Source organism: Bufo gargarizans, chromosome 2, assembly GCF_014858855.1.
Source record: "Bufo gargarizans isolate SCDJY-AF-19 chromosome 2, ASM1485885v1, whole genome shotgun sequence".
Taxonomy (NCBI): domain Eukaryota; kingdom Metazoa; phylum Chordata; class Amphibia; order Anura; family Bufonidae; genus Bufo; species Bufo gargarizans.
This window is the reverse complement of record NC_058081.1, coordinates 268,620,390-268,633,406: the sequence shown is the minus strand read 5'-3', so window position 1 is coordinate 268,633,406 and position 13,017 is coordinate 268,620,390. Positions and strand designations below refer to the sequence as shown.

At 39.6% G+C, this 13,017-nt stretch overlaps 1 protein-coding gene across 3 annotated transcripts in view; it reads left to right on the top strand.

Annotated features, from left to right (window-relative positions):
• The window catches only part of PTPRZ1 (protein tyrosine phosphatase receptor type Z1), a 250,893-nt gene that overhangs the window by 93,307 nt on the left and 144,569 nt on the right, over nt 1-13,017 (top strand). For all 3 annotated transcript variants that reach the window (XM_044280285.1, XM_044280284.1, XM_044280283.1), the window contains exons 4-5: nt 9,706-9,857; nt 12,227-12,322. In XM_044280285.1, coding sequence (XP_044136220.1) covers nt 9,706-9,857; nt 12,227-12,322 — 248 coding nt within the window. The remainder of the gene's footprint in view (nt 1-9,705; nt 9,858-12,226; nt 12,323-13,017) is intronic.

The following is a 13,017-nucleotide window of genomic DNA, read 5'->3' as shown; positions in this document are numbered from 1 at the left end:
ACATAGTCCAGATAAAGCTGAGTATACAGTACATGTTATACATAGTCCGGATAAAGCAGAGTATACAGTACATGTTATACATAGTCAGGATAAAGCTGAGTATACAGTACATGTTATACATAGTCCGGATAAAGCTGAGTATACAGTACATGGTATACATAGTCCGGATAAAGCTGAGTATACAGTACAGGTTATATAGTATATAGTCCGGATAAAGCTAAGTATACAGTACATGTTATACATAGTCCAGATAAAGCTGAGTATACAGTACATGGTATACATAGTCCGGATAAAGCAGAGTATGCAGTACATGTTATACATAGTCCGGATAAAGCAGAGTATACAGTACAGGTTATACATAGTCCGGATAAAGCAGAGTATACAGTACAGGTTATACATAGTCCGGATAAAGCTGAGTATACAGTACAGGTTATACATAGTCCGGATAAAGCTGAGTATATAGTACATGGTATACATAGTCCGGATAAAGCTGAGTATACAGTACATGTTATACATAGTCCGGATAAAGCTGAGTATACAGTACATGGTATACATAGTCCGGATAAAGCTGAGTATACAGTACAGGTTATATAGTATATAGTCCGGATAAAGCTAAGTATACAGTACATGTTATACATAGTCCAGATAAAGCTGAGTATACAGTACATGGTATACATAGTCCGGATAAAGCAGAGTATGCAGTACATGTTATACATAGTCCGGATAAAGCTGAGTATACAGTACAGGTTATACATAGTCCGGATAAAGCAGAGTATACAGTACATGTTATACATAGTCCGGATAAAGCTGAGTATACAGTACATGTTATACATAGTCCGGATAAAGCTGAGTATACAGTACAGGTTATACATAGTCCGGATAAAGCTGAGTATACAGTACAGGTTATACATAGTCCGGATAAAGCAGAGTATGCAGTACATGTTATACATAGTCCGGATAAAGCAGAGTATGCAGTACATGTTATACATAGTCCGGATAAAGCAGAGTATGCAGTACATGTTATACATAGTCCGGATAAAGCTGAGTATACAGTACAGGTTATACATAGTCCGGATAAAGCAGAGTATACAGTACATGTTATACATAGTCCGGATAAAGCAGAGTATGCAGTACAGGTTATACATAGTCCGGATAAAGCAGAGTATGCAGTACATGGTATACATAGTCCAGATAAAGCTGAGTATACAGTACAGGTTATACATAGTCCGGATAAAGCTGAGTATACAGTACAGGTTATACATAGTCCGGATAAAGCTGAGTATACAGTACATGTTATACATAGTCCGGATAAAGCTGAGTATACAGTACAGGTTATACATAGTCCGGATAAAGCTGAGTATACAGTACATGATATATGGTATATAGTCTGGTAAAGCTGAGTATACAGTACAGTATACATAGTCCGGATAAAGCTGAGTATACAGTACATGGTATACATAGTCCGGATAAAGCAGAGAATGCAGTACATGTTATACATAGTCCGGATAAAGCAGAGTATACAGTACAGGTTATACATAGTCCGGATAAAGCAGAGTATACAGTACAGGTTATACATAGTCCGGATAAAGCTGAGTATACAGTACATGTTATACATAGTCCGGATAAAGCTGAGTATACAGTACATGTTATACATAGTCCGGATAAAGCTGAGTATACAGTACATGGTATACATAGTCCGGATAAAGCTGAGTATACAGTACAGGTTATATAGTATATAGTCCGGATAAAGCTAAGTATACAGTACATGTTATACATAGTCCAGATAAAGCTGAGTATACAGTACATGTTATACATAGTCCGGATAAAGCAGAGTATACAGTACATGTTATACATAGTCAGGATAAAGCTGAGTATACAGTACATGTTATACATAGTCCGGATAAAGCTGAGTATACAGTACATGGTATACATAGTCCGGATAAAGCTGAGTATACAGTACAGGTTATATAGTATATAGTCCGGATAAAGCTAAGTATACAGTACATGTTATACATAGTCCAGATAAAGCTGAGTATACAGTACATGGTATACATAGTCCGGATAAAGCAGAGTATGCAGTACATGTTATACATAGTCCGGATAAAGCAGAGTATACAGTACAGGTTATACATAGTCCGGATAAAGCAGAGTATACAGTACAGGTTATACATAGTCCGGATAAAGCTGAGTATACAGTACAGGTTATACATAGTCCGGATAAAGCTGAGTATATAGTACATGGTATACATAGTCCGGATAAAGCTGAGTATACAGTACATGTTATACATAGTCCGGATAAAGCTGAGTATACAGTACATGGTATACATAGTCCGGATAAAGCTGAGTATACAGTACAGGTTATATAGTATATAGTCCGGATAAAGCTAAGTATACAGTACATGTTATACATAGTCCAGATAAAGCTGAGTATACAGTACATGGTATACATAGTCCGGATAAAGCAGAGTATGCAGTACATGTTATACATAGTCCGGATAAAGCTGAGTATACAGTACAGGTTATACATAGTCCGGATAAAGCAGAGTATACAGTACATGTTATACATAGTCCGGATAAAGCTGAGTATACAGTACATGTTATACATAGTCCGGATAAAGCTGAGTATACAGTACAGGTTATACATAGTCCGGATAAAGCAGAGTATGCAGTACATGTTATACATAGTCCGGATAAAGCAGAGTATGCAGTACATGTTATACATAGTCCGGATAAAGCAGAGTATGCAGTACATGTTATACATAGTCCGGATAAAGCTGAGTATACAGTACAGGTTATACATAGTCCGGATAAAGCAGAGTATACAGTACATGTTATACATAGTCCGGATAAAGCAGAGTATGCAGTACAGGTTATACATAGTCCGGATAAAGCAGAGTATGCAGTACATGGTATACATAGTCCAGATAAAGCTGAGTATACAGTACAGGTTATACATAGTCCGGATAAAGCTGAGTATACAGTACAGGTTATACATAGTCCGGATAAAGCTGAGTATACAGTACATGTTATACATAGTCCGGATAAAGCTGAGTATACAGTACAGGTTATACATAGTCCGGATAAAGCTGAGTATACAGTACATGATATATGGTATATAGTCTGGTAAAGCTGAGTATACAGTACAGTATACATAGTCCGGATAAAGCTGAGTATACAGTACATGTTATATGGTATATAGTCCGGTAAAGCTGAGTATACAGTACAGTATACATAGTCCGGATAAAGCTGAGTATACAGTACATGTTATATGGTATATAGTCCGGTAAAGCTGAGTATACAGTACAGTATACATAGTCCGGATAAAGCTGAGTATACAGTACATGTTATATGGTATATAGTCCGGTAAAGCTGAGTATACAGTACAGTATACATAGTCCGGATAAAGCTGAGTATACAGTACATGTTATATGGTATATAGTCCGGTAAAGCTGAGTATACAGTACAGTATACATAGTCCGGATAAAGCTGAGTATACAGTACATGTTATATGGTGTATATAGTCCGGTAAAGCTGAGTATACAGTACAGTATACATAGTCTGGATATAGGATGGCTTTTACGGAAGGTACAAATTGATAAATGTAGCTTTGAAAGATCAAAGTACTGAATCAGCCATCTTTATGAAGTTCCTTCTTATTGTCCCCAGCTATGTGCGAGTGACAGTATCTTGGCCTCCTCCTTGGTTACCAGATGCTAGGTGATGTCTACTAATGGCAGACATGGCCCTGCTCATAGAATTTGCCAAGTAGATTTTTAGAAGCAGAGAATGGCTGACAGGTCCCAGTTCTTATGGAATGAAGCCGTCCTTGTCAGTGCAGGTTTACAGTCATTCATAGACTGAGGTAATCTGGGTGACAACCGTATTGTTGTACTTTTCAGCTAGATAACTCGGACGTTAATGAATATTGAAAATTAATGAATTATTGATCCTACAAGAAGGGTAGGGAAGGCTCCTTACTTGCTTACTACATAAGGTGTTCTTCCTTATGTTTTCCTCTTAGGTCAAGATATCCTGAGATGAATTGCATTAGATGACCAACTTAAAAAATAAAAATAAAATTTGTACTATATCTGATAGAGTAAGGCTTCTTTCACACTAGCTTGATCCATGCTAACGCTTACACACGTATGCTGCTGGAAATCCGGCCCTATTTACTATAATGGGGACGGGCGGGAGATTAGGCTGCAGCAAGGCCAACATGCCGAGAGACCGCCGGACAAATACCGCAGCACACCGGACAAGCCTAACGTTAGTGTAAAAGAAGCCTTATGCAAATGTTTAAAAAAATATATAAAAGCTGGTCATCTCTCGTCACTCATTTCTGGATGCCTCAAGTCAAGGAAGAATGCATCTGGTAGTGAATGCAGTGAATGACCCCCTAGAGCAAAAATGTGTATTGTTGCTGTACCACCTGTTAGACAAGTATGTCTATAGAACTATCTGCAGTGACAAAGGCTTCCATAGGCTGCACGCAGAATAAATAGCTTGTTGAACTTCTGACACATTTACATGTGGGATTGTACTTTCATGATGTAAAAGGTCACTACAGGGGCCGATTGTGAACTTAATGTTCCCCTGGAAAAAACTAAACGTGGCCCCATGGTGTAGACGAAAGAAGGCGGGGTAACACAAGTAAGTGGAGTCTACAATAAAATAGTGCCGCCCCAGCAGACTGAAATACCACGGTGATGCACCAGATACTGCCCCAGAAGCTGTCCCTCAATAGTTGCACTTTCTGTTCTCGTCCAGTTGTTTTAAATGAAGATATGGAGCCATCAGCTCCCGTTCCATCAGCTGCAGTATTTAGTTGTATCACCATCTTGAAGACAGCCATAAAATTGAATTCAGGAGGACATCTGCAGCCGCTGACCATGAGTAACATAGTAACATAGTATATAAGGCCGAAAAAATACATTTGTCCATCCAGTTCGGCCTGTCATCCTGCAAGTTGATCCAGAGGAAGGCAAAAAACAAACAAACTGTGAGGTAGAAGACAATTTTCCCCACTTTAGGGGAATAAAAAATTCCTTCCTGACTCCATTCAGACAATCAGAATAACTCCCTGGATCAACGACCCCTCTCTAGTAGCTATAGCCTGTAATATTATTACGCTCCAGAAATACATTCAGGCCCCTCTTGAACTCCTTTATTGTACTCACCATCACTACCTCCTCAGGCAGAGAGTTCCATAGTCTCACTGCTCTTACCGTAAAGAATCCTCTTCTATGTTTGTGTACAAACCTTCTTTCCTCCAGACGCAGAGGATGTCCCCTTGTCACAGTCACAGTCCTGGGGGTAAATAGATGACGGGATAGATCTCTGTACTGACCCCTGATATATTTATACATATTAATTAGATCTCCCTTCAATCGACTATTTTCTAAAGTGAATAACCCTAATTTTGATAATCTTTCAGGGTACTGTAGTTGCCCTATTCCAGTTATTACTTTAGTTACTCTCCTCTGTACCCTCTCCAGCTTTGCTATGTCTGCTTTGTTCACTGGAGCCCAGAACTGTACACAGTACTCCATGTGTGGTCTGACTAATGATTTGTAAAGTGGTAGGACTATGTTCTCATCACGGGCATCTATGGCCCTTCTGATGCAACCCATTATCTTATTGGCCTTGGCAGCAGCTGCCTGACACTTTTTTGCAGCTTAGTTTGCTGTTTATTAAAATTCCTAGATCCTTTTCCATGTCAGTGTTACAGAGTGTTTTACCATTTAGTATGTACGGGTGACTTGCATTATTCCTTCCCATGTGCATAACTTTACATTTGTCAGTGTTAAACCTCATCTGCCACTTATCTGCCAAGCCTCCAGTCTATCCAGATCACTCTGTAGTAGTATACTGTCCTCTTCAGTGTAAATTACTTTATACAGTTTAGTGTCATCTGCGAAAATTGATATTTTACTGTGCAAGCCTTCTACAAGATCATTAATAAATATATTGAAGAGAATAGGGCCCAATACTGACCCCTGAGTTACACCACTAGTGACAGTGACCCAATCTGAGTGTGTACCAGTAATAACCACCCTCTGTTTTCTATCCCTCAGCCAATTACTTACCCACATACAGACGTTTTCTCTCAGTCCGAGCATTCTCTTTTTATATACTAACCTTTTATGTGGTACAGTGTCAAATGCTTTGGAGAAGTCCAAATTCACGACATCCATTGATTCGCTGCAGTCAAGTCTAGAACTTACCTCCTCATAGAAACTGATTAAATTATTTTGGCATGACCGATCCCTCATGAATCCATGCTGATATGGCGTTATTTGCTTATTTCCGTTGAGATGCTCTAAGATAGCATCTCTTAGAAAACCTTCAAACAGTTTACCCACAACAGATGTTAAACGTACCGGCCTATAGTTTCCAGGCTCTGTTTTTGGACTCTTTTTTAATATTGGCACCACATTTGTCATGCGCATATCCTGTGGGACATTCCCTGTCAGTATAGAGTCTGTAAATATCAGAAATAAGGGTCTGGCTATGACATTACTTAATTCCCTTAGGATACGGGGGTGTATGCCATCTGGTCCTGGCGATTTGTCTATTTTAATCTTTTTAAGTCGCTGTTGTACTTCTTCCTGGGTCAGACAGGACACTTTTAATGGGGAATTTATTTTTACATTCAGCATGTCATCCTCAGTGAATACATTGGAGAAAAAAATATTTAACAGCTTTGCTTTCTCCTCATCGCTCTCTGCGACTCCCCCCTCATTACTCTTTAAATGGCCGACACCTTCAGATTTATACTTTTTAACATTTATATAATTGAAGAACATTTTAGGGTTAGTTTTACTCTCTTTGGCAATTAATCTCTCGGTCTCTAGTTTGGCCGCTTTTATTTGTTTTTTACATGTTTTATTTTTTTCCTCATAGTTTTTCAGTGCTTCTGTGCCGTTCTCCTGTTTTAGTGATTTATATGCTTTCTTTTTGTCATGTATTGCTTTCTTTACAGTTCTATTTATCCACATTGGTTTCTTTTTGTTCCTTAACCTTTTATTCCCATACGGTATGTACCTCTCACAATGAGATTTTAGGATGTTTTTAAAGATATCCCATTTTGTGGCTCTATTTGTCTCAGTTAGTTAGACCTATGGCCTCTCTTAGTTGGCTAACTTTAGCTTTTTTGATGCTCCCAGTATTACTGAGAGCACTAGCTCATTTTGTACTTTGCCAGCCGCCGTAAGGGGAGCTTGGACGGCGCACTGGGAAGTTTCCCTGTAGGATCTATGGCCAGTCTGCCCCGGGTCACTGCGTTTTGGTAAAACTGTTTGATATGTCATAGAAACATATCAAAGTTTTTGATCTGTGGGACTTTGAGTGCCGATCACTAGAACGTGGAGAGTGAGCTGCTCACATATTAGGCTACTTTCATACTAGCGTTTTTATTTTCCGGTATTGAGATCCGTCATAGGGTCTCAATACCGGAAAAAAAACGCTTCTGTTTTGTCCCCATTCATTGTCAATGGGGACAAAACGTAACTGAACAGAACGGAGTGCTCCAAAATGCATTCCGTTCTGTTCTGATACCGGATAGCAAACCACAGCATGCTGCGGTTTGCTTTCCATCCTGAGATGCGGAGCAAGACGGATCCGTTATGATCCACAATGCTAGTGAATGGGGACGGATCTGTTTTCTTTGACACTGACGCAATAGAAAACTGATCCGTCCCCCATTGACTTTCAATGGAGTTCATGACGGATCTGTCTTGGCAATGTTACAGATAATACAACCGGATCCGCTCATAACGGATGCAGATGGTTGTATTATCAGTAATGGAAGCGTTGTTGCTGAGCCCTGCCGGATCCAGTAAAAACGCTAGTGTGAAAGTAGCCTCTCTCTCTCTCTCTCTCCTCACTGCAGTGGACGGAGGTGGATCCATAAACTAAGTCCATCTCACTCCCTCTCCTGCAGCAAGAAGAGAGAGCATGATATACAAGCACTTTTATCTTCTCGTTCTAGAGATCGCTGCGGTCTCAGCACTCAGATCCTCAACAATCAAACATTTTTATATACTGTATCTCTATGACACATCAAAAGATTTCTGACAACTCAGTGACCTCTAAGTACTCACTGCAGATATTGTAACTTGGACAGTGTTATCAGACTTAGAATGTGAAGTTCAGTCTTTTACAAGACACACATCTGTATTTCTTTATAGGCTGTGTAATCTGCAGTTCTTCACAGTTTATACAACGGGCTAGACAGAAATCGATGTTTAATTACTAGTAACACAGTAGTGGCCTTAAAATCCACTCAAGGGAATCTTGAGACTTTTAGACATTTACCCAATTTGGTGAAGACATTGCATGCAAGAAGTAAATACAGAAAACAGGATTGCTAGGTCATCAAGGGATGTCTGAACATTTTACACAACTGCGGCATTATAATGTTTTGTGTGCAATGGCGGTGTTATTTTTATAGTCACGGCAGGGTGATTAGCTGACATTTCTCTTTGTTTGTCACATAAGCTCAACATTGAATACAAAGGTATTGATGAGAGAAGTACTTAAAAGGTTCACAGAGGCTTCTGATGTCTCTTGGGTACAGTGTACCCTAAGACGCTTGAATTAACATGACTGGCACTTACCTAGACAACTTAGAGACACCTGCCTGAAAAAACTGTAACCCAGTGTATGTATAAGTGTCACGCATCAGTGTTCCTCTTGCAAGACATCTAAGGGTATAGTTTTAGGGATCTAAACAACATAAAAATATAGAGAAAAGAAATAAAAACACGCTCTAGGTTTTTCTATCTTCATACAACGTTCAATGATCTTTTTGAAGGTCCTTTTGTTGAACGCTTTCCATCTGTCAGAAGGGTTTGATCATATGATCCACCTTTGTGCAGGTCCTAGTATTAGCAGCTGCCTGCAGAGAATGTGTTTGGCTGTCAGTGACAGCTGGGGGCTCACATAACTATTCTAGCAATGGATTATACAGGCTATACCTTTTTGCTTTCTTTGAAAGGCACAGTTTTGTTTCCCAGATCCGAATAAAAGTTATCTTCAAAGAGGTTTTCTTCCTTTAAAATAATCATTTGTGAAGGGAGCCATCATGTTGTAATGCATTTCAATTACCTTTATTGCTCCTATCTCTCTGTGTGGGAGGAGCTATAAACCAGCTGGGTGTTAGGGGCGGTGCTTGAGCTGTGGCAGAGAAAGAAGTGCATCATGGGTTTGGTTGGATACAGGAAGCGCTACATACAGGATGTAACCTGTCATTTGAGGGTCAGGAGATTCCAAACTGAAAAGGAAAGCATGGAGAAGATGTACATGAGATAAGCAACTACATCTGTTAAAAGACAAATGAATCCCAGAAAAGCCCTTTAAAACAGGATGCAACATCTTGTCGCCATTGACTTCTTTTTACAAAAAATGGGATCCAACTGGATCTTATTTTGTAGGCCAGAAAAATGGAGCCTGAATCCTTTTTTTGTGTCCTGTTGCATCCTGTTTAATGGTAATTTTGCCCAAAAAATTACCTGTCAACCGGAACAGGATACTAAAACGCTTAGCAAACCTTTTTATCTTACAGTATTCAGTTCACTATTTTGTATTAGCTTCTGCTGGTGGTATCTATATTGTATTGCAAATGTCATTATGATGCCTGATAACAGTTGAAATAATCCATTCATGCCATTGCTTTTAACATTTTTTTCTTGGTTTCTGCAGTGGAAATTAATTTAACAGGAGAATATTATCTTAGCGGTGGTGCCTTAGATACAGCTTACCGAGCTAGCAGAATAACGTTCCATTGGGCAAAATGCAATGCTACGTCAGATGGATCAGAACACAGTTTGGAAGGCCAGAAATTCCCTTTAGAGGTAATTCTTTACATATATTTGTGTCTCTTAGGCCTCATGCACACGAACGTTGTTTTGGTCCGCATCCGAGCTGCAGTTTTTGCAGACCCATTCACTTCACACTCTGTGTGCTGTCCGCATCCGTTGCTCCGTTCTGTGGTCCGCAAAAAAACTATAACCTGTCCTATTCTTGTCCGTTTTGCGGACAAGAATAGGCAGTTATATTAATGGCTGTCTGTGCCGGTCCGCAAATTGCATCCGTGTTTTGCGGACCCGCAATTTGCAGACCGCAAAACACACAACGGTCGTGTGCATGAGGCCTTACAATGTTTTTTTAGCAAGTAACAAAAGTTGTCAAAGTTTGAGGCCCATTTACATGGAACAATGATCGCCCTAAAGTTAATTTATATGAACGTTTACTCCGGATCATTGCCTCATGTCAAAGTGTCCAGCAATTAAATGATAAATGAGTCAGTGCTCGTTTGTCATTGATGGCATCCAGACATTAAAATTATCACCAGGGTCTACACAGATCTCATAGGGCCCCATATTAAAACAGTATGGGCAAAGTGCGACTTTCCAAATTTCTAATGAATATACTACAATTTTTATTATTATTTTTATTACGTGGAATATATTTTTTTATTAAAAAATTGTAATAAAAAGATGTCGCTCTCAGCCTCACCCACTTTATGTTGGAAAAAGTAAAAGAGATGTTTCATAAATATGGTACTCATTCTGAGGCAAAATACAGTGATAAATCTCCTGCTTTCTTTCATGCAGTATATTTTAAAACTTGCTGCCTGCAGCCACCACCAGGGGGAGCTCAGTGCATACGAATTTATACAGTTATCATTGACATTAGTAAATAAATTCTATGCACAGAGCCTCCCCATCCGAGCGGCAGCTGCTGGAAAAACTTGATGTTGGTCCCCGTAGCAGTCATTTGTCAGCAGCACACCTCTCCCACCATCCCTAAACAGGGGATGTGCTGATCACAATAGGCAAACCGAATGTGGGATAAACAATCACAGTAATCTTTGTTCGTAGGAAAGCCCCACGATAACGGTGACACAAGGGGAGCAGGTCAGTTAAGTATGATCACCACCGTGGGTTGGACACTCTGTTATAGCCTTGAATAACCCCTTTAACTAAGCCAGCGCTGATCTAGTTGCTATATCATCAGCCAGCACTTGTTACGGCAGATTATCTGCCCGAGTAAATGGGCCCTTAGTTTTTTTCTACAAAGAAAAGCAATGCATACCAGCACACAATCAGGACTCTTGTGGTATCCTTTAGGTAAACAGATTTAGAGGGATTGTCTCCTATGCTATTTTTACTCATTCTATCATAACATGGCCCTTATCAAGTTACTTATCAAGTTATCAAGTTCCACAATATCTAATATATTTTTGACCATTTCTTCATCTATTGGTGTGATAGGGTCATAGGCTTTGGAGATAATTTACAGGGATATATTAGAACTGTCTAATCCATGTCTCTGTTTAAAAAAAAATATACATATTCTTATATGGTATAATATGGTGACTTATATGACTAAAATGTGAGCAATATTAGGTGATCAGCATGGCTCTAGGGAGGGACTCTAGGTTTAGCCAGACCAATAATAGCAAGCAAATGGGCAGCCAAGGAGGCACCTTCAGTCAGGGAGTGGTCACCGCCAAAATGATGTGTTACGAAAAAGTGATTCTTGCAAAAATAAGACGAAAAAGCGGAAATGTCTTGAGTATTGGAATTGAGGGGTGGTGTACCGGGTTATCAGTTAGGGGAACATTTTTTAAGGCTGGTGTGTAGATGCCCACTCCATCTACTTTTTGGAAAAGTGGCAAGGGGTGCTCTAAACCCCAGATGTAGATAGCGACAGGGAAAATTAATAATGTCACCAAAAGTTCATAAAACCTGTGTTTAACTTGATTTAAACAATGTCATTTTCTGATGATGCATCCCCTTTAATTTTAACATGTATTTAGTTGAACTGATGAATCAGTAGGATAACATTATTGTGCTCCTGCAGATAAAAAATACAACCAAAATCAAGTGAAAGAAATAATTGCTTCAATGTAGGAGGCACATCATAAGGGGCTACATTTCAGTGTCTAAATTAAGGCCTATTGTTTGAGGAACAATGTTTCAAAGTAGAGCACATCCTAGTATGGTATGTGGCTAGAACGGCAGCCGTCAGGTAACATCTGTCAAGAACACGAATGGTATAAAGTACAAAATGCTCCTGATTTGATGCACAAAAGGTTAGCAGGCAGCGATCATCTCAGCAGGTAGGCTCCACACAGATAGTTATTATTACCCCAGTGACTAATGCAGCTTACCACGTTCTGCCTTCTGCAATCTAACACGTTCCACTCTGGTTACAGATGCAGATCTTCTGCTTTAATGATGACGAGTTTGAAACTTTCGATGATGCGATAAAAGGAAATGGAAAACTGAAAGCTTTATCGATTTTATTTAAGGTAAGAAGAGTCACGTATTTTACATTTACATGGCAGTGTATTACCAGTGTTATTGCATCAAGCCCCTGAGGAGCCAGAGTAGAGGATGAGAGTGGTAGTTGCTATCACAGTCTATCACAGTATCTTCCCTCAGAACGTTGCTCCCGAGGGCCTGTGCAGTAAAAGGAGGGGACACCCTTTCTACCCCGGGGCACACCCGGATTCTGGGACTCCTATCTGATGGTATGCATGCTTTGTACCACATTTATTATGTGTTGTTTGACAAGGGGGCATTGTCTAGTCATAAATGGGTGGACCCGCAGACAATGGGGTCATTTCCTAGCAATATGCCTCCATTGTCTGAGATGAGAAAACCACTTTAACTCTATTTAGATGTTCTCTAGATCCCAGGACCTTCTGTAGAGTTCCCATTTTTGTTAATCTTTAAAATTAACCATTTTCTGCATATACCAAAATCTTTAACCCAAAATGCTTTTTACCAACAAAAGAAATTGTGTAACTGTCCAGGACTCTCAAATTCCTTGTGACCAATTCTACAGCACCTTCAAGAAGTGTATTTTGGAGAGAGAGAGTATGAGGGCTCCTGTAGGCTTTCTGCACTTCATATTCACAGAATACAGACAGCCTTAGATGATGGCCTTTGTCTTCTGATAAGGACTTTTTGCTTTGGCAAGTAAGGCCGCAGAACCAGGCGG